Here is a 27,072-nt window from a genome sequence, read left to right on the forward strand (position 1 = left end):
TAAAATTGTGCAGGGGACAGCATATATATTTTGCCACCTGGTGTAAACGGTGAATCATATTCTTTGTTGGGGATGCTGTACAATTCAAGAATTACTGTATGTTTTGGATTCTCGATTATGCCTGTTATTTCCTTTTCTGCTGTGAGCAATCTGCTTGTTACAGATTCAAGGTGCTCATTGATGGTCCTAACAACATCATCGTGGCCTGGCTTGATTTTTATGTCCACAATAAGTTTCTTGTATTGTTGCACAATTTCTTGAAGCTGGGTGGCAAAAACAGACAGAGCATTTGCTTGATTGGATTCCATGGTCCCTAGCTGTTGCTTGATATTAGCTACAATTTGTTGCAAATTTTCAACAACTGCCAATTTTGAATTTTGAGCAGTAAGATCATGGACCTGTCTTCTGATATCCTCAAACAGGGCATGCAGTTCATTAATATGTTGATTGGTTGGAAGAGTGGCCACTGTCTGAGTGAGTTGTTTGATCTCTGCCTGGATATTCTTGATATCTTCTGATTTCAATATGCGATTCACTGCTCTCTTAATATTTTTAAGTTCCTGTGATGTGGGAAGATTTGATACTGTATTTTGCAAAAATTCAAGTGCCAATTTCACATTGTTTAATTCAGAAGCATCAGCCACATTTTGCATAGCATTTTGGAGCAGGGCTATATCTGCCTGAGAGGGTGTGGATTGTTGTAAAATTTCAAGCTTTGTTTGGATATCATCGATCAAGTGATGAAAATGAGATAGCTCAGATTCAGTGTTGAGGTTTTCAAGCTTTGTGATCTGTTGCTGGACACTGACAAGAGTATCTACAATCCCGGGCAGGCGAGTTTCTTGTACATTTGCCAAATCACTTTGCACTGCTGCTATTGTACCTTCAAGATGGGTTATGGTACTTTGAATTTTTCCAAAATCTTCATATGTTTCAAGTTGCAGCTTGATGTTGGCAACACTCCGAGTTATTGCATTCAAAGCATCAGAAGATGGCAAATTGTTCATAAAATTTTCAAGCGTCTCAATTTTTTCTTTAACCTCGGCTATGGCATTGTGCAGAGGATCCAGATTAGGTATTTGGAGTGATTGAATCTGTTCTTTTAGAGTGGAAATGACTAGATCAAAATCTTCTTGTGATTTTATGCTTTTGACAATTGTTTGGAGCTGTGCCTGGACATTATTTATCTGCTCTTCCAATTGTTGTTTCAATTGCTCAGAATTGGTGGCCTGGGTCTTAAATTTGGCTTGAAGAGCTGCTACAGCTTCTTCTAAACTTTGAAAATTATCCAATGTTGCCAAATCAGTATATTTCTGAAGCAGCAATTTGAGTTCGGAATCAATTTTAAGAAGAGGGTCCATGCATTGTGATTGTAAATTTGTAATTTCTAATTGAAGACTGGCATTGAGTGTGGTTTGTAAAGCTTGTAAATCACTTCTTAATTTCTTGACCCTGACATCAAGCATCAGAATCTCATCACTGTGATCTTCATGCCTTGTATGGCCAAATATATCATTAGGCATTTTTGTTTTAGTGGTTATTTATTATAGAGTATCTGATTCTTAATTCTATAAAAAAGGGTATAAGCTTGTCATATGATCCAGGGACCTCAATATATAAGCAGTCACCAGCAGAAACAGTATATACAGTGCCAGAAATCATGTTTGAGTGCTTAATTCTATAAATATTTCGCCCTATTGAAATCTTGACATCACCCTCAGGGGTTGTAATAAATTGCAATTGCCCACCTACAGGTAATTGGTAATGATTTAAATTATTGTTAAATATGTACAATGTTTTGCCCGTTTCTTCATCATTATCTGTAAGTATGCTGTTCAGATGAATAATTAACAAGCCACTCAGTTTAGACAGCATATCAGGAGAGGCTTGTGGTGTCGGCAGCTCCATAATAGCCTGTTTTTTGAACCCAAATAAGTTCATAGGCATGTTTATTTATTTCAAATCATGCTCTGTAATTGGGCATTGATTCCCATTTTTCAAATCACAATGACCCCAAGGTAAAGTATGTATGCCACATGATAAAATGCATCTCTTATCATCATGTGGGTCCAGAGCCACTTTTCTTACAATATTGCTAGTCAGCAAGTGATTCTCACTCTGAATTCTATTTTCTGATGTTCTGATTGAATTCTGGGATTTGATGCAATTTTTATAATCTTCAAATTCCAGATCTTTTTCCACAGTAACTCTGCCAACGCCCTTGGCCTTTTTGACAACAGCACTACATGTTTTAAAACTGTACACCTTGGCACTTAACCCAGCAAATTCTACAATAACATCACCAAGTGTCTCATCTTTTAACTTGCCAGGCACCTTTTTGTTGTGGGGTTGAACTAATGTATGTTCACTGGTATCAAAGTATTGAAACAATTCAGGCTGTGACATATCTTGATAAACATCTTCTGTTTGAATATCAAGAATAAAACTATCCGTGTCCATGTACAATAATTTTACACGATCACCATAAAAAGGTTTCAGCACGTCATAATACAATATTAACATATGTAATTTGGACAATTCCAATATCACAGCCCCTACATAAATAGGTTTATCAAACTTAATCTTTGTTTTCATCATGTTGAAAAGAGCCATGTGCTCATCATAAATTCTTCTGTAATTGAAATTAGGCTTTGCAACCAATTTTTTGCTCCGGCTGGGGTCAGTAATTATTTTAACATCGGTATGTTTTCTGACATTTTCAATAGTTTTGCCATACACTGAATTCACCATCAATTTAAACAAGCCCTTATCAAATTGACTCTTTGCAGATGTTCGAAGCTCCGTGTTTGTATCAATGTATGGTTTCAACCATTCTGAGTGCCTGAACCTCAGAACTTTTTTAACTTTGGGTACTTGAACACCATGTTTCATCAGGAACTGGAGGTTTTTGTAATATGCGACATATCCCTGTTTTGGCTCCAGAGTCATCATGAGCTTCTTCTGTTTAGAGCCAGGTGAGCACTTAACCTCAGGAATTGGGGACAGATCAGAAAATTTGTTGTGCAAATGATCTGGAATTATCAGATCAACCTCTAAGATGAGGCCATGTTCACTGTCATCAAAATCCTTAAGATCCTCAATATTGAAATTTTCAACCCATTCAAGCTCTGCATATGGCAGTTTTTGCATCATGGCATGACCATAGAGGTTGTTTGCATCCACATACGTTATATAATTTGATGGCCGTGCTGGATCATAATCAGGCATATATTTGTTATTTGCTCTGGCATATCTCTGAGAACATTGCACCATCCCTCCTCTTATACCTTTCTCCATAAACAGATACATATCTTGATCGTGGATCAGATCCAATTGCATTTTAGTGTTCAAAAACGTTGCGGCCCATGCTAGGCCCGGGGCACTGTAAAAATATATTGGATCCAGTTTATAATTTTGCATGGAAGATTTTCTGAATGCCTGCAATATATCAGCTAAGAGGGTGACATCAAGTTTCAAATATGCCATGTGATAATCACCAAATGTCTGGCATTTTAAATTGTTCCACATCAACTGAGCATGGTGATAATCTTCATCAGTGATTCCAGATCCTCTGATTTTGCTGTAAAATGCTTGTTGTGGTGGCAGGGAACACTCATCAAATTTAGAAAAATCTGTAACATAGTCATATGGATATACACCCTTCTGCCTAATTAATTTCAGGTCCTGATTTGGAAACAATGCACGTGTGATTTTGAATTGTTCATCAGATAATTGATTTGCCAGTGTGGCCAGGCTAGCAGATAAAAATCTGTAAGAATCAAGAAATCTTATGTGAATAGGAACACCATCAACTTTAATTATCTTGCTAATAGATATATATTTTTCATCATTTTCAGCTAAAATATTTAAATTCTGCTTGTCAAACCCCTCGTACCTGATCAGATGATGGAAATCATAATTGGATGCTCCATGGCAAAATATGGGGACAAATCTTGGTCTCTTGATCTTAATATTACAGCTATTACACAGGGCCATTAAGAATTTACCATCTGTATGAGAATGGTGTTTCACCTTGATATTTGTATCTGAAAATTCAGAATCACATACCGGGCATTTTTCTGCATTGTTGAAATCTTCAATCTGTTTCTCTGTTAAAGGCAACATGGGCTTTGATTTTAATAAAATGTTAGATGCTATGTCACGGCACACATTTTCTATTCTATGTGCAAATATTTTGATGGCATTTGGTCCCATGTATGAATCTTTTTTAGTAACAACACCATCCTGTACAACCACACAACAAAAGCTGGAAGGTTCATGTTGCTGGTACGGTGTAATTGAAGATTCTTCTGGATCTGGGCTACAGAATGCAAGAGGTTTGAGGTTCGATTCGAAATCACAGACAATATGTGCTGGGTGTTCCAACAAGGCTTCATACTTTTTGAATTTGCAATTTTCACTTGGATTGGGCATCACCATATGAACAGGTTTATGGTTGCCACAGTATTTCAGATGCTCAATTAACTTGTTTTTGGCAATTTCTGCATTTTTTTCACGAACCCCATTTACCATTTTTTGACCATCAAATACAGTTAAGCATCTTCTGCACAACTTAAATATTGTATGAGTTTTGTCTAGTTGTGTTCTCACTAAAGCTTGAAGACTGTGTATCAGAGTATAATGATATGTGCTATCTCCTTCAATTAAGAGCAAATCAATCGGAATTGCAGATTCATCATCAAATGTACTGATTCTGAGAGGTGCTATCGGGCAATTGCCAGTGGAACAAATAAATACATTAATAGATAATTGTTTGCCATTGATGTGCCTGGCCCTTTTTTCAAATTTATCAATATTCTGAACAGACATTGGATATTCTAAACCCTCCATTGCATCGTCAAAATCGTGCTCATGTTGCTTGTAATAAGTTATTCTCTGAGGATCCCTTGAAACTGGATACAAAGCAGCTAATATACACCACAAAAAGCATTTCTGGTCGGCATTTTTTATATTGACCACGGCTCTTTTGTTTTTGATATTGGCAGGTAATGGCACATATGTAGATCCTTGTAATGGGCTGAATTCAGAAATATTAACATATAACTTGTGTGATGAACCGCATAGGCTCCATCCGGACTCTTTTGCAGCAAATTCAGAGTGTTTAATATTCAGTTGATTTATCAAGCTGCTTATTATTGTGTCTGAATTTGCATTTGAATATACAGGTACAGTTTCTGTTATGTGGGGCTGTGTAAATTTTGTGCCGTTTGGTTTCTTATATTGTGCAAACAATTTGAGGGAGAGCTTATAAGAGCCATTTTGTGCATTAAGAATTGCCTGGAGATCAGAATTTATACTGTTCAAGAAATTCTCAATGCCACATCTTGGCTCTGATACAAACCGGTGATCCCTTAATTGGCCGTTAAAACTGCTACGGATGGGTTCATAGCGTGGCTGCTTTGCTGCTCTGGCATTAAGAGGTGCTTCGTGCTTTCTTTTCAGACCAGATGTTGATGACTGTACAGAGCAAGTATCTTTATGTTTATATGTGAAATATTCCATGTTATATTTTCTATTGCATTTGGGGCAAATTTTTGTGGGAGTTTTGTATTTGTCTGGATTACAAATTTTTTGATGCTTGGCCCAATTAGAGCTGGATATATTCTTATTGCACTGGTCGCAATATTTTTGATTCGGCATTTTTGTTGTTGTTTATTATATACAATTTCCTGGGCTTCAATTCAAAACTTTATACTGAATAAAAAATATCAGTTGGGTTCAGCACTGTACTTTGTGTGTGTGTATGTATATATGTGTGTATACACTTAATATTTTTGGTTTTGGTATTTATATAAAATTTCCTGGGATTCAAATCTAATCTCTATGGATTAATATTAATAATATTAATCTTATGACAGGTTGTAAAGCCAATAGCCCACAAGTAGAAAATCATTCACACTGACCCAGCGCAAATGCCTGCACGAACATGCATATCTTGAATGGCAATAACCTTGTTATGTATAACAGGCTGGGACAAATATAAGCTTGACTCTAAATATGAGTGGATTACAACAAATATCAGATTTTATATTGTTCAATATGAATTTAAACCTGTAAGTATGAGAAGTACTGTATCAACACATCTGTTCTCCTCAGTCAGTCTCACAATACTGGCTGATGCAATATTCGGGAATTTCTGTAAATACTGGCGCTGAGGAAAAAAATCAATACTACCGTCTCGGGAATTCCACACACTGACACAGAGGGGAAACATGCAAACACGGAGCAATTCTAGAGAGGGTCTCTGCATATTGCATTGTTTTAATATTGGATAAGCAAATTGAATGGTATCCAATTAAACTTAAACCTGAAGTAAATATGTATAGGTAGGTATAGATACAAGTTTATAGACAAACTAATGCAATTTTGTAAATCTGCTTGAGGAGGGGTTTGATATTTTCCGAATTATAAAATTCTTGGGTTAGGCAGGTGCTACACTTGAACAAAAAACTTATATGGACATGTTGAGCAAGTTTTAAGTATAGCAAATCTGCTGGAGAGGGGTTCGTACTTTCTGAAAAATTCCCGAGGGCATTTTTTACAAAAATCTTGAATTATAAGAGCTCCACACTTGAGCAAAAACTCATATGGGCATGTTGAGCAAGTTTTAAGTATGGCCAAAGCTGCTGGAGGGGGGTTCGTACTTTCTCGCGCTGTCCGTAGTATCAATACTACTACTGTAAAAAAATAATCTTCGGTATATATAAATAACACACATCGTGAAAAAAAAGCAATTAAATTTCTCTCTAACACTCTGACAACTGAAAAAATGAGCGATCTCCAAGCATTAAAACAAATGCTAAATTTGTCAGTTGAGTATGTAAAAATTCAGGAATTGGAAGTCGACAAACCTTACACGATAACTTCCGGTTCAATCGTTTCTACCCAGTATGGTCCCAAGGTACGCCTGTTGCTCAACGCACAATACAGTCTATTTTTACCAGATCGATACGCTAACATGTTATCCGACGAGAAGCTATCTATTTTAATCGAGAACAAAACTCGAATCGTGTACAAGGGGACAAAGGAACTTCTTGGCAAGAAAACGAAGCACGTAATAGAATTTGTGTAACGACTGCGAGGCCTTGAAAATATATAAATAACATACCGTAAAAAAACTACACAAAAAAAATCTCAGAATATATATATAAATAACATACCGTGAAAATAACACATAGAGCATCAACATGAAGCCCAAGGGTGTCGTGTACCAGATACCATACTCCAATCTTAAAAATCTAGGTGCCCTCGATGGGTTACTCACCAAGAAACAACGCGAGAAGAAACGTTCTTGCTTGTCGAAAGGACATGGAATGAAATTGCTGCTCAGCACACCTCAATTGAAAAGATTGCAGCGTTCGCGGAAACAGCAAAAAATCGGAGGTTTCATATTCAGCATCCCGGCCATCCTGGCAGCATTGGGGGCCGTTGGAAGTTTGGCCGGCGGAAGTGCTGCCATCGCGAAAACCGTCATCGACTCGAAGAAGAACAAGGCGGAATTGGAAGAACAGAAACGTCACAACCTGGCCATGGAGAAGAAAAAGGGGAAGGGCGTGATGAGAAAGTTTAAAAAAAAGAAACAGAAGCACTCACCAACCGAGACATTGAATCTCTGATCGAACCGTTACAAATCAAACACTTCAGAGGAGTTTTCATGTCCGACTCGTTACCTTCAACCGTCAAAAGAAGAGAATGCGGAGTAGTCAACTTGGACGGTCAAGAAAATCCAGGCACGCATTGGATATGTTACCACAAAAATGATGATAAAGCATTCGTTTTCGATTCTTTCGGAGGTGTTCCACCTACAAATTTAGTCTATTATCTGAAAACGAACAAAACCTCCATATACTCCATATGCTCGCGTTTCTCTCTAAAATAAATAACCCTACGATCGAGGATTTCCAGAAAGCATTGTGGAACCTCAAACAGCATCACTAGGATGGGCGTGTTCCATCTCACGAGCGAATCTTCAATCTTGAAACTCACGCTGCACGACGACATCGTCTATCCTAAATCCGTGGCTCTGCGTGCATTCTACAGCATGTACCTCATACCTAACGTCACCCAGCACAACAACAAAATTAGCGTCGGAAGCGAACACATCGTCGTCACGCCAGGCCAATACAATCTTTCCACTTTGCAAGCTCAATTACCCAAAGGCACATACCTTTCTCAAAATTCGGTCACGCACAGAGTGGAAATCCTATCCGCGACGGAGACCGTGGACCTGGGCACCATGGGAGAACTTTTAGGTTTCGAGAACAACACCAAACTCGAAGCTGGCATCAAGCACGTAGCAACCAACATTCCTAAATTCTTGGCCATAGAGACTCTGAACGTACACTGCAACGTGGCCGAAGGTATGATCACGAAATCTTCGGACGGATTGTTAGGAAGTCACAAGCAGACGGGAATCATAGCCACTTTCAAACCAAGTTCCGAGTTCATGGAACCGATCATCTACACGCCCTCTTCGCCGATCTATTTTCCGGTATGTCGCAACCGCAATGACGACATAGAGTTGGTGGTGACGAACGAGAAAGGAGACGTGGTGGATTTTGCAGGTGCCACTACGACGGCCATCGTGGAGATCAACGTATAATAAATAACCATACATGTAAAATGGAGCAAATCGAAAGTTACGAATTGCAATCTTTCCCTCCCAACCGTCGCACGTTCGCCAATCTCAACGAGGCGAACAGGGAGATCGAATACGATGTGGACGTAGGCGATGGGTTCATTCATCCTCACAGAGCGGACCTCTACCTTCAATTCGACGTGGTGAAGAAGGAAAGCGGAGACGCGTTTCCCGCAGCAGCAACCTTGATACTCGTGGACAACTTCGTGCCTTACCTGTTCTCGCAGGTGGAGGTGAGGAAACACAACACCGTCATCGACAGCATAGATTATCCAGGCATCACGTCGACGGCAGTGGGAACGTTGAAATTATCCAAAACGGACGCAGCGTACTACCAGGCCGGGGGATTCGAAGCCGGGACCAAAATATCGACGAAAAGTCACACGGTGCTCTTTCCCATGCGTCTGCTGCCTGGTTTCTTCTCGGACTACAAGGAGATCATGTGGAAGGGAGGACTGAGGGTCACGTTTCGAAGAGCGGCCAACGACAACGACGCACTGATGCGATACGCTACTTTGGGTCCGGACGGCACCACGCCGATAGCCAACACTTTACCCGAAGCGGCGAAATGCGTCATCCGGAGCATGGAATTGAGAATGCCGGTGGTGGAATACGAAACGAACTACGCCCTCAAGTACAAAGCGGAGATCTTGAAAAGTCCGCAGGTGTTGATTCACTTTCACGGTTACCAGTGCGTGCAGAAGATGGCGTCGGGAAGTCACATGGAATTCGACGTGACGACGCAGTTCAACAACATACAGTTCGACATGCCAGATTTCGTCGTAGTGCTTTTTCAGACCGGGCGCGATAACGATCAGGAAAAAGATTCCAGCAAGTTCGACGACTGCAAGATCAAGAACGTTTATCTGAAGAATGGACGCAACGAAGTGTTCCCGCGCGAGAATTACAACCTCGACATGACCAAAGACGATTACCTCAAACTTTACGAAGCTTACACGGCTTACAAACGCGTGACCGAGGGAAGCGTGGACGTGTACTACGCGCCCAGCGAATTCAAAGCACGGAGACCCATGACCGTCATCAACACATCTAAGAGGAAGCAAGTGGTGGTCAACGATCGTACCAACATTAAGGTCGTCTGCGAGTTCCACGATGCCTTGCCCGAGGATACCCTATGCAGTGTCATCCTGATTGCGGAGAAGTCCTTCGCCTACGACGTGAAGAACGAGAGGGTCACAGAGCAGTTTTAAAATTCATAAAAAATTGCCACATACTAAAAATCAACATCCAACACATTTTAGGTTATATAAAATTTGTGAAAACCTTATAATACTGAAATATTAAAACAAACAGAGTCCCTTGTAGGTTAGTTCGGTGCGTAAATAAAAAAATGATAGGTTAAGTTATATCACTTAGGATCGTAAAAAAAATTAAAAAATCGTAAAAAAAAAGGATAGGTTAAGTTGTATCACGTAAGATCGTGATATACCTACCAAGTATAAATGGAAAAAATGAGTGCAGTGAAAATTTGTACTAAAACATCGCTAAACGCTATAACATCGACAAAAAATTGTCAAAATATGTCAAAAACTTATATTCGATTGATAAAAAAAAAATACCTACAAAATATGATCCTCAAATGATGACGTTCAAACAGTGCATAAATAAAAAAAATGATAGGTTAAGTTATATCACTTAGGATCGTAAAAAAAATTAAATAATCGTAAAAAAAGGATAGGTTAAGTTGTATCACGTAAGATCATAATATACCTACCAAGTATGAGTGGAAAAAAAATGAGTATAGTGAAAATTTGTACTAAAACATCGCTAAACGCTAAAACATCGACAAAAAATTGTCAAAATATGTCAAAAAGTGATATTTAATTGATAAAAAAAGAGGATACCTACAAAGTATTGCGTTGAAACAACTAATATACACTACTGGAGTTAACCTTTATATTTCTCTTTAAGGTTTTTGAGAAGAGTTCCTTGACATAGAGAAAGTAAATTAGGGATGGGCCGATATGAAATTTTGGCCGATACCGATAGAGTACCGATTAATCGGTCCCATCCCTAAAGTAAATTGTTCGGACAATGAGTCACTATTTGCAATGAAATGTAACGAGATATCTCTTAGTCGCTTTATCTGCAGTTTCTCTTCCATTGTCAATTAATTGAAAGGCGTAAATATTAAAGTTTCTACGGAATCCAATGTCATTTAACATGGACTAGAGTCGCAAAATCTTCCAAAATAATGAAAAGAAATATTCTATATTCACCAAGTATCCACTAATACCAATAACTAACTAGGAAAATGTACCCCCCAAAAATGTTCGTTTTTACTTACGAATATAATCTGCATGTCAAGTTGTCTGGAACACTGACACAATCATACAAAAAATACACACGTACAGTAACTATAAACTCTTTCACTCGCGAAAAAAACTAATTTTCCTAAGCGATCAATACGCACACAGATGGAACGCAACGCAAACTCGCACACTAACTCAAATCCAAATCCGTATACAATGGAAAGGAAGGAGGATCTTTTTGAAAACACCGAGGGACTAGTTTGTGCAATAAAAAGTGTTGTCAACTTTTCAGGTCGCCGGAACAAGCGAGGTTTTTTTTTCTAGCTTATTGCTGCATCTTACTGAGGAAGGTGAAAGTACGAAGGCTGGAAGAACGAATGAAGTGCCTGCCAAGATTTGGAAGCACTGAACGGTGAACGAGACAAACATGAATGGGCAGGGCACCTCGTCCACTGCACCAAGACGGCTACGAATTGTGCACTTTTCCATTGTGAGGGGATACCGTCCCTTGCCTATGCTCTAAAGCTTTGGATCAGTCAGTGACGTCACGTCTTAGGGCAGAGCTGAGATCGGACTCTCTCCAACAGGACCAGTGTTGCCACATGAAGGGAAATTTCCCTTTTGCAGGGAAATTCGGACCGAAATTTTAGCCAAAAGGGAAAAGGGAATTTCGATTAAAAATATCTCAATTTCCAGGAAATTTTAACACTTCTGTCTACATTACTACAGTTTATGTTAAATTCCAGTTTCATATTCACATATTAATTTTTTTCTGGTCCTTCTTATTTCTGCTCCCTTGAATATAAGCCTGTATCTATTCATATTTCTCTTAAGTTTATTGTACGTCGCTTTTCTGTATCTTCTGATAATTGTAACGATTTAATGGATTCCTGACCATGATTTAAACCTGGGACATCTGACCACGATCATGGACGAACGGAAATTTTACTACTATTACTGCTGCTACTACTACTACTACCACCACTGATAATAATAATAATAATAATAATTATTATTATTACATTTTGCCTCTTGGAAAGGGAAATTGTGCCCTAAGATTCTGGCAACACTGAACAGGACGCAGAAATGCGCACTCTGCAAGCCTGGTTGCAGCAACGTAGAAGTTGAGGGGAAAAACAAAAAATTGAGTTACAGTATGTAACATTCTTATTCGTACACACGGATTTTCAAAGAAAATGCTTTAATATCTGAAAGGAAATACTCTCTTTTGAAATTGTTTCTTTACAATTCAATAACTAATATCATTAGGAACACAAAATCTTACCCAAATTCTGTATAACCAATGACAATAATAAATTAAATGAAACTGAAAGAGAAACATGCCTTTTTTTATACAACTTTTCTATTCGTACACTTAATAATATAAAAGAAAAAAGTATATTCAGAGCAAATTGACTGACAGTTCTAATACTTTGATGCGTATCCTTTGGCTTTAATTACTGCTTGACACCTGTTCTTCATAGAATTAACCAGTTTCCGACATGTTTCAGAGCTTATTTTATTCCACTCGGCTTGCACTACAGTATTCAACTCTTGTTTGGACTTGATGCCTGCTTTATGAACTCGTCTCTTCAAAATTGCCCATAAATGCTTTCGTGGTATTCTGCCATGATATCCATGCTTCCACAAGGCACGTCGGACAGTTTGATCGGACATCATCTTGCCAGCAACATTTTCTACTAACGGTCGTAACTGAGGAACACTTAGTCGGGGGTTTTCTCGCACTCTTTTTAAAATAAAGCGTTCATCACGTTTATTCAACCGTCTCTCTTTTGGTTTTCTCGGCACATTCTGTGTTGAACCTTCCTCTCTAAATTTGTTTACTATGTATTGAACTGTGGAGTTTGATTTATTGACTGTTAGTCCAATTTTTCTTAACGAATAACCTCTAAGGGCCAAATTTATAATAACATCCTTCAGATCGGAACTAAGTTCCTTCACCTTGCCCATTTCGAACACGCTGACAGATAGACGATAGGCCTTCAACAATACCTACGCAAGCATTCCGCTTGACGGGGAGCGCGCCTGCATGTTCAAACTTGTTACGAAGTTGCAAAGTGCACGAAATCGCCCGAATAGCGGTGGCGCTGTATGCGAGGAAGATTGAAACTCGTGCCTGTACGAATAACAATGTTGCATGAAACAGCGTGTTTTTCTCTTTTCACACAAATTATATGCTCTGTTTATACACTTTGAACATACATTTTTATTGACATTTGTTGGTGAAACCTTCATTAACATTAATTTCCAGGTACATATGAAAATGATTATATTTACTAGTAAATATGACATTTTTTCCTCGGAAATTCTATGTGTACGAATAACAATGTTACATACTGTATATACCGATCGTCTCTTCTGATGAACTTTTTATGTTAAGATTGTTGTGGGGCAGTACCCTAGTTGCCCTTTACCTAGCATCGCCACTGGTGGATAGAACATAACGGGACTACCGTAACACAATTGAGTGGTTGATTGGGTAGATTGTGTTACCTCTTATCGTGAAACTAAAAATAAGCGAGACTGCACGGTGTAATGGCATTCGCCACGTGCAACTTAATCAGGCGAAAGGTAGCTTCCGAGGCCAAGCAGCAGCCGTCACGGTGAAGTGATTGCAAAGGAACATTTCCCCTGATTACAACGAGAATAAATACGTGTAACGGTAAAAGAGAAACATTCTTTGTTTTGAATAATGAAAGGTCAATAAGATACCATTTTCAAACAGTTTTTACATCTAGTTTTAAGTGTTCTGGAAGTTACTTCTTAAAAGTAACAGAATTAATGTTACTTGACTCGAAAAGTTACTGAGTTACAGCTACTGATTTTAATAAGCAACCAAGGGTATTTTCTAGCAACTAAATTACACGCAATCAACAGCAGAGGCGCAACAATGAATTTTTGTCTGGGTGGGGGACAAGTACCAGGATAAACGTACCAATAATAATAATAATATTACTTGTGGTAGTATCAAAGACGTTATTATCCTCTACTTCTTCTTGAGGCTTCATGTAGAAGAAAAGGTCTAAATATGGGCCCTCTTTTTATTTTGTCATTTTCTGAGGGAAAAAATTAAAATATGAAGCACCTGCCTTTAAAATGCATATCTATGAAATATATACTTAAATGTAATAGCATGCTAAAGTATAGAAGGTCTCCATTTCTTTTTTTTTTAAAAAAAAAAGCAATTTCCAAAGAATGGTAAAATGATATATTTCTTCAAAATTGTTGTCTAAATATGGACTACTAGTGGCAATATCACAAAAAGCAATTAAAATTTTAAAAAAAACAGTAATTTATCGTTAAAACATTATAAAATTCATATTTATGAATAATCTGTTGTTTCGAAAATCACGCGGAATGGGAAAAATCGAAATAAAAAAAAAACATACAAATATTTGTTGAAAATGTGATCTCAGCATTAGACCTCATGTCATAGCCCATATTTATACCATAACGATATTTTTCTTCTTCAATTTATTTTCGCTCTCTGTGGTACATATTTCACACACAAATCATGGCATTATAAAATCCCACATTTTTTTTTGTACCGCTAACATCATAACCTATACAAAGCAGATGAGAATTGAGAAAACGCTGAGTTAAAACATACCTGCAAAAAGTTTTCGGACGTCGCAAACAGCGTCCACCGCCGAAACCTTTGTCCTTGACAGATAACCAGTTCCCATAGCCTCTGCCAGGCTGAAGCACCCGGGAGCGCTGATAACTCCAAAACCCATATTTAAACCTTCGCCCATATTTAGACCTTCTCCTCTATACATGTACTACAGTACACATGCCTTTCCACATTTTGTAAGAAGTTTAATATCGAGTAGTTACTCTCAAACCCATTCCATTTTTATTAAAAAATAACAGTCAGGCCGATATGTCTAATTATTTTCATCCTAGGTATAACCTTGTTGCCACTGCACTGTAAAAAACAAACTGCCTTTGACGAGAGGCGAACTCGGGACCCCTGGAGTCGTAGCGCGAACTTGACCACAATGTTACGTTCACAAAGTATTTCATTTGTCCACTTAGGCTTGTGTAAAAAAAACATTATACGACTTTATATGTTATTCTACAATAAATGCAAGTTTAGATATTTATGGGAAGTGGAAGTAGGGATAATGCACAGAAAAGCCTGTTTTGGCCGGGATAGAATTCGCACACAGGAAGTTAGTTCCTTGATTGCTCTGCAATAGGATGTTACCCAAAGGATCGTGGAAGAGTGGTGTCTGCCTCAACGTGTAGCATCCACGATACGATATATGACGTCACACCTTGGTTCAATCACGTGGATCCACAATCGAAACCTCCGTGCAGGGGAGAGAAGAGTAATTTTGTAAGCAAGGGATGTGTTTGTCGGCCCGGGGGGAGGTGGTGATATTCTTTCAATTTTTAAGAAACGTTTGTATGTTGATAGCGAATGATGAGTGCAGTGATACAAAGTCGATATCTTATTCGCTCACTGCATGTATGAAACGCCTAAAACTACATATTTTTTCAAGGTATAAAACAACATAAATCATTTATTATTTTAATAGAAACTGAAGAAATATAAATGGAAAATTGCAAGAGATCAGTCTATGAAATGACAGCTTCCCACGAGGCTACTAACAAATGCAACATTAACGTTTGCGTCTGTTTATGGATTTAGATGCAAGATTTAATAGCATAGCTTCATCAGGAAACGCATGATACACAAGGGTTGTTAACATCAATGCTATGCAAACACTAGATTTAAATAATACACTATTTACAATTGTTTATTATTACCTTTACTTTATTCGTTTCATTTTATTGTTTCAACTTTATTAAAGTAGTTTTGTATTGAGCAGTTTCAAAACTATTTGCAATTTCTATTAAAAATAAATAAATTTGTCATCAAATACGCAATAAAAATGTTTGCAGGCTTGCATTACGCGTAGTTGCCATTCTATCCTTTAAGAAAAACAATAAAAAACAGTGCTATGGGGAGAATCGAGCCGGGGACCCTTCGTGTGGTGAATAGGTATCATAGTGACCGGACCACACCGTCCTTCTTAATTTATCGCTTATATGCTCCTACCCATGTGTTGAAACCATATTGCACTATTCTATCTCCTATTCATAAAAAGTATATTACAATAAAATTAGTGTTCCTCAAAACTACGAAACATAAGGTTTTCTTGCTAACTCTACATATTGTAAACGAGAACATTTAGAATTCAGTCCCATATAGGATGGCCCATGTCGTGTATGATTCAACAGTCTACGTAAGAAGATTGCGAGCTGAGCATGCGCAGTTCTACGATTGGCGAGATTCGTGATCTCTGTCTGAGCAGTGAACGCGAAGGTATTCTCAGCAGCATGACGTCATCCTTCGTTGTTTTGCAGCGGGGTGTAGTGGCGTATCAAGGGGTGGGCGAAGTGGGCTCCTGCTTGGGCCTCGCGTCTCGTGGGGTTGATACAAAAAATGTATTAAATAGAAGTGAGGGGAAAAAGAAGATGGGACAGGCTAATTTTTGTAGGCAATAAAATTAAAACATTCAGTTTTTTCCGGCTTTAAATTCTAGTTAAACGTTATAATACGTCAAATTAGGGGCGTAACATGCAGGCTCTAAGCGTAAGGGGGCCCGGATAAAATAAAAATTGTCATATTTCTCCATTTTCGCAAAAATGTTACACACGCTCCATTGGGTTAACAGAACCGGAATCTTTTTTCTCGCACAATTTAAATTCGGTCCAATTTGCGTTTTGTTTCATTCCAATACTGAACGTGGACCGTAGTTAAGGCGAGGAGGGACAATTTCCCCTTGGTCTTTCTCGCTGGGGCAGCTGCTGATCACTGTTGCCAACTTCGCTCTTTTGGAGCCAAATCTGGCTCTTTCGTGCACTCGTTTGACTGTGAACTGTGGCACCCGCCCTCTGCCCCACTATGATGCCACCACTGGCTCCAGCCCATAAATACCAACTTTTGCCATGAATGTACATTTTGCACGTGACGTGATATTCGTATAGCTATAAGCTGCGTCACCCACCTCTTCTTTCCTCCCCATGTATTTTTATATATAGCGCTGTGGCTAAGATGAAGATGACAATTTTGTTATCCGGGAACCCTTTATTTTCGATTTTATATTAACATCATTGGATTATTGAGATGGGTGATGCCGCCAAATCTAGGCGGTGAAAACTAAGAAAGAATAAATTGCCATCACTTTAAAGCTAACGGTAATAGCAGCACCCCTACTCCTCTGACAACTAAAATTACCCTAGTAGGCACTTTATGCAGCCTTCGTTAATCTAGCTCCTTGAAAGTCCTCTTTAGCTATATGCATGGTGAAATTTAGCTCTATTATGACAATCAGGTTTGGCAACACTGCCAGGATGGCCGTAGGAGGCAAGGAGAAATGCACTAGGCTTATGGGACCATTATTTTATTCGTTCCCTCGGGAATATCAAACATCCGATGACGTAGAAAAGTACATGGACGGAAAAAGGACACGTTGAACTATGTCATAGCAGTAGGAAAAGTCGAGACTCCCATTTGATGAGCCGTAACTTGAAGTTGAAGTTGATGTCCCATAAGGAATACATGGGATTCGGTAAATACTAATTCATCATATTTTTCAAAAATCGTATAAGGCTTAATAATCAAGTTAGGAAACCGCTTCCACTTGCCACATGGGGAGAAATTCATACTCTTCATTTCTGCCGAAGATCTTTTTAGTAGCATTGCTCATTCCGACGATATTGGAATAAATGCATGCCTGGTGCGTAATTGTCCCTCTTCGCCTTAAACCGCGTTTGTTAGAACCTGTCCCGTTTCCCGCGCTAGCGATCGCTCGACAGTCTCTGTGCCAATGAGAAACGAGGAAAAATTCGTCTGCTGGCCAGCGAGGAGCGAATGGAAGCCAGAAGAGAGGCGCTTACGCAGACGCTGTTGCGACGTTGCGTATTTTAATTGGCTGCCTGGCTTTGACTTTCCCCAGCACCGAGAAAAGCCAGCGATCAGCTAGCGCGGGAACCGGGACAGGTTGTAACAAACGCGGTATAAACTGATTCGAAAAAAAAAAGTTCCTATCCCGAAATGAAATACCTTCAAGATATAAAGGTTCTTTACGGTCCAGAACACATTTACGCTTGCTGATTTTCTCTTTCGGACCGGAATTGATTTTATTTACAATTCCTGAACCGCAGTGGTCTAGTCGGTGTCGACCTCCGTGGCGTAGTGGTTTGCACACCGCACTGGGGTTCCGGGTAAGACATGGGTATTTGTGTTTGTCCTATTGAGAAAAACTTAAAATTGAGCAAATCCGAAAAATGTAAAAATTGATAGTGTCAAGACTGGGAATACTACCGCCTGGGGGGGTATTCCTTTTTCTTAAAAAAAAGTCTGTATGTCGTCTGACTGCCACGCGGGAGACCCGGGTTCGATTCCCTGGATGGGTGATCTAAGGTTGGAATAAATAAAGCGGCTCCGGGACTCACCAAGCCTCAAATCAATGGGCACCCTGGGGGCGAAGCGTGGTGCTGATCACATCACCTCCAAAATGGTAGAGATGGAGAATGTGTGGGGGCCCTACCCTCATATCCCCTAAATGTACCTTCAGCACACGATGCTATCTATATGCATGAGAAACTTGTACTTTTTTCATAAAATTCGTGGACCTTTAACAATACTGGGGTCCGGACCACATGCCCCCCCTTTAAATACGTCCTTGCGAAGAACATAATTTGATGAAACGATCCGTTCTCTTCCGACTAGGTCTCCTGATGGTGCCCAACGGCGAGGCGATAGGGAGGCTCCTGGGGGACAGGTACGACTCCAACGGCACCGGAAGGGCCCTCGCCCGGAACGGCTCCGGAGCGGAGAACCTCTCCACGGAAAGGAACCGGAGTCGGAGCGACGATGGGCCGTCGACGGGCGAATCGTTGAAGGCACACCCCTGGAGCGTCTTCTTCACCGTGCTGGGGACGGTGCTGCTGGACTTCGACGCCGACGCCTGCCAGAGTCCCTCCAGGGCCTACCTTCTGGACGTCACCATCACAGGTAGGTGTGGTCACCTCCACTGAGGTTGGAAAAGAAATTACGAGGATGTCTCGTATCTGGGTCCAAATATTATGGTCACCCTATGTTTACATCAGTGGCTAATACTGAGACCAAAGATGTGGGCTGTCTCACAATGTCACGTGGCCCTAGGCTATGAATAGAAAAAAATTACCAACTCCTAAGAAATCAGGTTGCCAACGCCTAAGAAATCAGTTTGCCAACTCACAAGAAATCAGGTTGCCAACTCACAAGAAATCAGGTTGCCAACTCACAAGAAATCAGGTTGAAAACTCCAGAATCAGCATCATCATCTCACTATATTAATAATATTATTTACAATTTCTGATCGATTTTTCTCCTGTATTTTATTCTCTAGACTTCAGGCTTCGTAGATAGCCTAGAATATACGCTCCTGCCTCCAGGTTGCTATAGTTGTCGCTACCGCTTCTGTTTGTGTGCGTTTGTGGAGACATCTGGTTGTGTCTAGAAATATATACCGAACTCTCGTTCTTGGTTCAAATAACCAGTCTAAAAACTTGTGTACTGGATGGCGCTTGAGAATTCCTCCCTTATGGCATTGTGATAACGCTGTCGACTTGTAATCAAGGGGTCACGGGTTCGATTCCCAATGGAGGCTCATTACGGAGTAATTCCGATCACACTAAACTATAGATCACAGTCACGGCCGTATTCAGTGGGGTCCCAGGATTTTTGAATACTTTGTTTAGTAGTCGGTCCTCATTTTGCCACATTTTTCTGCCTTTCGCGTTCTTTTGTTTTAAGAAATACTGGGTCAAAAGAGGTTATGCCCGCATCGGCCACTAACAGCATTTATAGGAAAATAATGGAAAGGGTTCAACTTCCAAGTAGTCCGAGGATAGTTTAGTTTAAATACCTGCCATATTAATATTAATTAATGAAAATAGATGTTATTGACTAATGGTAAATTGATTCATAATTACATTATTATTATTATGATTATTTTCAAACAATTTAAAATTAATGAAATGATACTTTATATCTCACAATACATATCGCCATGCACTAATTTTAGTAACTATTTCAATGCTATTTTTTATGTCTATATATTAAACATAATGAATGCTGTTCCGTCCCACTTTAAACTGTAGGTCCAGTCCTGATCAGCCTATCTGTGCATAAAGTGAATTTAAAACAAAGAACTTTCTTTATGGCATTACGCTATAAGTTATGTTTTTCAAAATGATTCCAAATATTGATGCGATTCTTCAATCAATGAAAATTATTTATTAATCCAATGGTTGGGCTTTGGATCAGTTAAACCTTCACGTTATATACGGCCGTGGTCCCCCTATGTGAGCATACAATAGACTTAAAGCAAATTATGATTTTTGATTTTTGTCATTTTTCCCAGACGACCACGCTCGTGGACTGAGCTCCTTCACCCTGATGGCTGGTCTCGGGGGTTCCATGGGATACGCCCTGGGAGGCATCAACTGGGACACCACGGCGCTGGGTGAGTGTTACTTCTTACTACAGTAAACTAACAAGTACCTGTAACCTTTGCTTCTTTTCAATGTCCATTTTGTTAAAGGAACTGTATAACCTTCATGAGCGTAACTTGGAACCTAATTTTAGAAGGGTAGAATCGAACTTTGGTCTTAATTTTCTGGGAAGGGGAGGCGGATTAAAAAGTGTTCTATCCCATAATAATAGCGCCCAGGACCATTGTGGTAAGTAGCTGTTAAATTTACGAAATTTTCATTACTTTTTCTCAGGTCCAAGGATGCTAACAAAATTATCATTAACTGCGTCCTCTTGCCCCGGCCAAGCTACACCTATTCTCCGGTTTGTTCTTCAACTGTTTGAGATGCCAGGGCATGACAACAATTTGTAACGAGCAGAATTGTAATGTTGAGTTAGGTGACTTTTCAATGTGAATTTATGAACGTGCAAGTCTGCAAGAATTTACAATAAAAAGAGTGGATATGTATGAGAACTCCGATGTCGAACATTTATTCTTGGAGTGGTCATATCTGTTACAACAACGCAACACTCTATATAAAGGATTTCTTAGATTGAAAATGTTCTAACACTCTTTGCCCTTTTGTTAGAATTATGTCCACTCATTTGGCTCTTAGATGGATATGCACGAAAATGTCAACTCGTAAAATAAGAAGACCACGCGTATAACAGTACAAAAAAGTTATGTAATTTCGGAATAGGCTATATTAGTGTTACTGCCGAATTTGGTGACAACGTAATGGTATCGGTAGTGCTACATGTAACAGGAAAGCTGACCAAAGTCGACAGTCTTTTGTTGATAGGGTCAAAATGAATAAGTAGTGTGTACGAAAACAGTTTCCCAATTCAAATACTTTGGAGTAATATTAACAAATGAAAATTATATTAAAGAGGAAATAAAAAGTAGGCTTAATTCAGGAAATGCATGTTACTTCTCTCTTCATAAACTTTTGTCTTCTCGTTTAATATCTAAGAAACTAAAAGTTAAAATATACAAAACAGTAATTTTGCCTGTAGTATTATATGGATGTGAAACTTGGTCCCTTACATTGAAAGAGGAACATAAATTGAGAGTATTTGAAAATAAGATCCTTAGGAAAATCTTTATACCTAAAAGGGATGAGGAGACAGGTGAGTGGAGAAGGTTCCGTAATTTAGAACTACATAATTTGTATTCATGTCCAGATATTATTAGAATGATTAAATCAAGAAGACTTAATTGGGCAGGCCATGTGGCACGAATGGGAGAGGAAAGAGGAGTTTACAGGATTCTTGTTGGGAAACCTGATGGTAAGAGACCTGTAGGAAGGCCAAGACGAAGATGGAGGGACAACGTTGAGATGGACCTAAGGGAAATCGGTAGGGATGGAAAAGAGTATATAGAACTTGCTCAAGATAGGGAAAGATGGAAGGCCTGTGTTGCTGCAGTAATGATCCTTCGGATTTAAGAAGGCTAGGGAGTTAGTTAGTACGAAAACGAGTGATGTATACAGTTGTGTTAATTTTGTGTATATTAATTGAAGTTAATTTAGTCTTCAAATTATAAACACTGACGTTTGTGTTGAACAGAAATAATATTAATGTTCTTAAATCTGTGACATCACAGTCAATTGTATAAGATTGAAATTCTTACGTCCTTTCGGTTGCTTCCTGTTGGTTGTCTATTTTTATCGAGTTCATTCATCAGGTTCAGGGATCCACGCTAGCAGAGGCGTGCCGAGAGAGGGGGTGGGGGTTGAGGGTTCAACCCCCTAAATATCTTTTCTAGTGAAAACATGAAATATTAGCTCGCTCTTTCTGTCACTGTTATATCCGCAATATTTATTACCTGCAGGTGGAGCAGAATTGTTCCGTAAATAGCAGAGTGCAGTATTTTGTGATAAAGAATTGTCACTCAAATAAATAGAGTATAGCAAGTAAGATACACTACAAACTGTCTCGGGAATATGTGTAGCAAGGCCGCGCATACCGGTAGAGAAGGGGAAAAAGCGAGTGGGCGGAGCAAATCAGTGCGCTCTGCTGCAGCCGCGTTTTCCCTTTCATGCATTCACTTTCCCCCACGCGTTCATTGGTCGAGCCGTCTCGAGTCCTACTTGCGCAGAGGATTTGCTTTCGTTCGCTTGCTCCAGATTGTGCATAATATTGTTGTTCAAGAGACAGATAAAATGTTACCAACATTTAATGTTTTTGCAAATCACTATAAGCTTGCGGGATTCCGAAATTTTGTTATTGGAATCGGGAAAAAGTCTCCTCGTTAAAATTCCGAAATTTCGGGAAATTTGGAAAGGTTCTATATTAAGTGGTTACGTGTTGAAAGTTACTTGGGAATGTCAGTATTTTATTCCAGAAATGTGAAAGCAATCTTCTTCGGGGGTAAGGGGTGTGTTGGCTAGAACTCTCTCTCTCTCTCTCGCGCGCGTGTGTGTGTGTGTGTCTGTGCGAGAGAGGGAGAGAGCTCTGATTCAGTTCTGCAGAAATAATGACATTGTCAAAACATCTCCAGAAATTATTTATTACTACCTATAAACTTCTACCACTATTTTACTTTTCTATTAAAAATGTGGTCGAGTGTAAGAAAAGGCATGAGCCTTAATCTCCGCCACAAATAAATAAGAGACAAATACATAAATAAATAGTAACAGACTTTAAACTTGTCCCAGGATAATTTTACTGTTTGATATTCAAGTCACGAAATAATAATGAATTTCTTCAGCATATTTTTACTTCCTTTAGTATGGAATTTATAATAATTATACATCTTAGTTAGTCGATTATAAATTAGAGTTAAGGATATGTTTGATCATTTTATACCAGTGCATCAACACCAGATGCATTGTCTTTGTAATTCGAAATTCCGCTTTGTTCACGACTTGTTGAAATCGAAAATATATTGATAGCGTATTGCCCAGATTGGGGGCTCAAACGACGTATTGTTTCTTTCGAAAGGCGCCGATGACCGGATGAAGCCGTTAGCGCCGGGCGCGCGGTCTCCATGGCAACCACTAACAAGCTTCCATTACGCCCCCCTCCGCCCCCGTTTGGTTGAGCCGCGGGAAAATTTTTCATTTGATCAAAAAGAACCTGTAGTGGAAGTTGAAAGTAGGTCAGTGCAAGACTAAACGCAACGAGGTATGTCCTAGCACGATGATTACTTCAACAATTTTTCACACACACAATACCACCCCCCCCCCTCCATTAAACTCTAGAACCACAGGCGTCGCCATATTTTTTTAAGGGTGGTCAGGGCATTGACAAAACTATAATGGGAAAAGTAACGATAATAACTGTGCTTATGATTATTATTATTATTATGTAAAATAATAATAAAATAAAAGTGCTTCCCCGATGGAGCAGTGGTGCCGGACCCTGTGGTTATCTCATCACGCTGCAACGCTAGAGGTCCCGGGTTCGAATCCCGCTCGGGCTTGGATGTTTGTCCGAATAGTTAATGAGAAACAACGTGAATACAGTGAAAATTGAAGATTGTGAAAATGTGTGAATGACGGGGGATACTGCCGAATAGGGGTATTCTTTTTTTAAAAAAAAAAAAGTGGTAGCGTCGCCGCCTTGTAATCAAAAGGGTCCCGGGTTCGATACCCGGTGGAGGCACATAATGGTTTGGATCCCATTTTAAACTGTAGGTCCAGTCCCGATTTGCCTATCTGAGTCTAAAGTGGACTTAAAACATCAACTCAATCGATCAGTTCATAAAAATAATGCACCAATATTTTACCAAATGATCATATTATTATTATTTCTACTCGATCTATCAGATGCCGACTTCCGTGCCGTAGTGGTTAGCAATTGTTCTACGACGCCAGGAGTACCGGGTTCGAATTCCGGTCTGAGAATAGGTGTACTTTGTTAGTGCTCCTTCATGTATTTCATCCTATCATCTATCATTCTCAACGTCGCGATTAGCAGAAAGTGGCAGAAAAGCAAAGCTAAATAACAAAACAGCTAAATCAAATCTTTCCAGAGGTACACCACCCACAAAACGCACTGAAGCTCTAGATGGCGCAGTGGTCGCGTCGTTGCATTTTAATCAAGGAGTCCCGGGTTCGATTCCCGGTGGATCCCACTTTAAACTGTAGGTCCAGTCCCAATTAGCCTATCTGGCTAAATTAAAACAACAAATCTATTACACACATACTTTATATACATGGAGGGGACAACATTTGTAGATCCGGGACTGGTCGAGCTGTGCTGTAATGCATCAAATGATCACTTACACATTTGGGTCTGAGCTACAAAGTTTAAGAATTTTTGTTTCAACTGATGCATTTTCTTTTATGTGTGTAGTTAGGAATTAATTTATTGAATGACTTATTTGAAGATTGAAAGCTACTCTGGTGGTAGTGTTTGTTTTTAGCTAAGCTCGTCGGGTGAATCTTTACGATTACGAAATACACTGAAGGGTTAATATTGTCTTTACAAAGTACTCCACAACTACATTCTTCCAGGCTAAAGGCTACCAGACTCCCGTTTTAGTCACGGCAGTCCTTTCCATTTTTAAATTCTTGTCCTGACTTTATTCGCGACGTGAAATCAGGGTTGTTAAAGGTTCAGGAATTTGAAATAAATTCAATTCCGGTCCAGGAAAGAAAATCAGCAAGCTTAAATGGGTTCTGGACCGTAAAGAACCTTTTCGTATGTAAAGTATTTCAATTCTGTCCAGGAACTTTTTTCCGGATTAATTTAAGCCCCTATCACACGGAACTGGATTTCTAGTTGGAATGCCCTAGTTGGCGCTGAACTATCTTTCTAGGTAGCAATCATGGCCGCCTGGCTGACTGCTTGACTGGTTTGGAGGAATAGGACATGTTCTAATTGCTACTTGCTTTCTTCCCCTGGATTCTGTGGAACAGCCAATCAGAGCAAAGTTTCGCCATGTGAGTGTGCAAAGGAGTGTTTTTGTCTGTGGTTTACGAGTGTTACTCCAGCAATGTATAACGTATACAGCTTGAAAGGAGCGTTGCAATACCGAGTGCACGGTGTTTACATTTGAAACAACTAAAATATGCTTCCATACGTGTACAGTAAACGTTGTAAAGTATGTATTTAAGCAGCGCCATTGTTTTGTACCTAATAACGTTTTATACGAAGCGTTATTCCTCTCGGTTGAATAGTTATCGGCTTTTAAAAATGTGAAGTGATACATTGTTTACATCACACGCGGCCGCCATTACAACTTCCCTCGTATGGAAACAAAAGTCTATCGACAAGTACGTTGATAAGTATCGTGTGAGGCGAAAAGTAGCAAATTGATAGGAAGTCCAGCGCCAACTAGGGCATACCAACTGGAAATCCAGTTCCGTGTGATGTGGGCTTTAATTACGGTCCAGGAACCTTATTCCCCCCGGCAGAATTTAAATTCGGTCCACGAACCTTTCTTTTCCGGATCATTTTAAATACGGTCTACTCCAGGGACTTTTTCCCGAAAGAATTTAAATACGATCCAGGAACCTCTTTTCAATGAAACAATACGCAACTTGTACCGAATTTAAATTGTGCGAGAAAAAAAATTTCCGGTCCTTCAGCGGAATCCATTTGAGCCCATTGGAATTTATGGCTTCTTGGACCTTTATGGACTTTTAACAACTCTGCGTGAAATTGTTCCATATTTCTCACTAACAGATTACGGCATGTTGTTTTTCGTTTCGTTATAAAAATTACTAATTTCCTGCATAATGAAATTACTTCTAGTAAGGGGTAACTTTCCTGAAGGCAGCGAATCAGTGGCGGCGCCACGATTAATTGTTTAGGGATGCTGAATGAAAAAATGGATGAGGAGAAGGGTGGGTGGAGAAGGTTACATAATTTAGAACTGCATAATTTGTATTCATGTCCAGATATTATTAGAATGATTAAATCAAGGAGACTTAGGTGGGCAGCCCATGTGGCACGAACAATCAACCACAAGCGCCATCTAAGTATGTGATAAGGCACTTGCATTCTAACCTCAGTCACTTGTGGGAGCTGCTTAGAAGTAATAGTGGAATTCGGCTCTTTTGTTGTTAACAGACACAAATTTTGGTAAGGATGTCGAATCGACCCTTCTTAATAGAAATATGTCTGATACATCGTTGGAAAGGGTAGGAATCAAGGATTCCAGAAATGTAAAATTTAAGGTGAGGAAACAATTGGAAGTGGGGGAAAAAGTAGTATTAATTGCCCCCGATTCCAGGCTCCGACCCTGGGGTAATTGACATACCGCCCCCTACCGCTACCGCGGCCCCGCCCCCGCTACGCTCCGGCTACCCGCTTTTTTCTATAAAGTCCCTTTGAATAAAAAACATGAAAAAATACGAATGAAAACATGATTATAAAAAAGTTGAATCCTAGTGGAAATTCGCATATATATTCACGTTGAAAACCAAAGTTCGACCTGGCAATACTGTGTGTTTACAACATGGATTAGGTTCAAGGAAACCAGCTATGGAAAGTAATGTAGTAGTATTTTTTTTATTATTTCATAGAAATGTAACTTCAAATTGAGAAATGCACAGTGACAATTCGAAGTGTTAAATACGTACTATTAGCGCACAATATTTTTTTTACTTTCAAACGGTAAAACACAAGGG

The 27,072-nt window shown here is 39.3% G+C and overlaps 1 protein-coding gene across 1 annotated transcript in view; it reads left to right on the forward strand.

Moving 5' to 3' along the window:
- The window catches only part of lovit (loss of visual transmission), a 374,492-nt gene that overhangs the window by 266,865 nt on the left and 80,555 nt on the right, over nucleotides 1-27,072 (forward strand). Inside the window, exons 5-6 of the mRNA XM_083115802.1 lie at nucleotides 18,701-18,985; nucleotides 20,379-20,480. Of these exons, the coding sequence (XP_082971928.1) occupies nucleotides 18,701-18,985; nucleotides 20,379-20,480 (387 nt within the window). The remainder of the gene's footprint in view (nucleotides 1-18,700; nucleotides 18,986-20,378; nucleotides 20,481-27,072) is intronic.

The sequence above is a fragment of the Lepisma saccharinum genome (genome assembly GCF_977018435.1).
Source record: "Lepisma saccharinum chromosome 15 unlocalized genomic scaffold, izLepSacc3.1 SUPER_15_unloc_1, whole genome shotgun sequence".
Classification (NCBI taxonomy): domain Eukaryota; kingdom Metazoa; phylum Arthropoda; class Insecta; order Zygentoma; family Lepismatidae; genus Lepisma; species Lepisma saccharinum.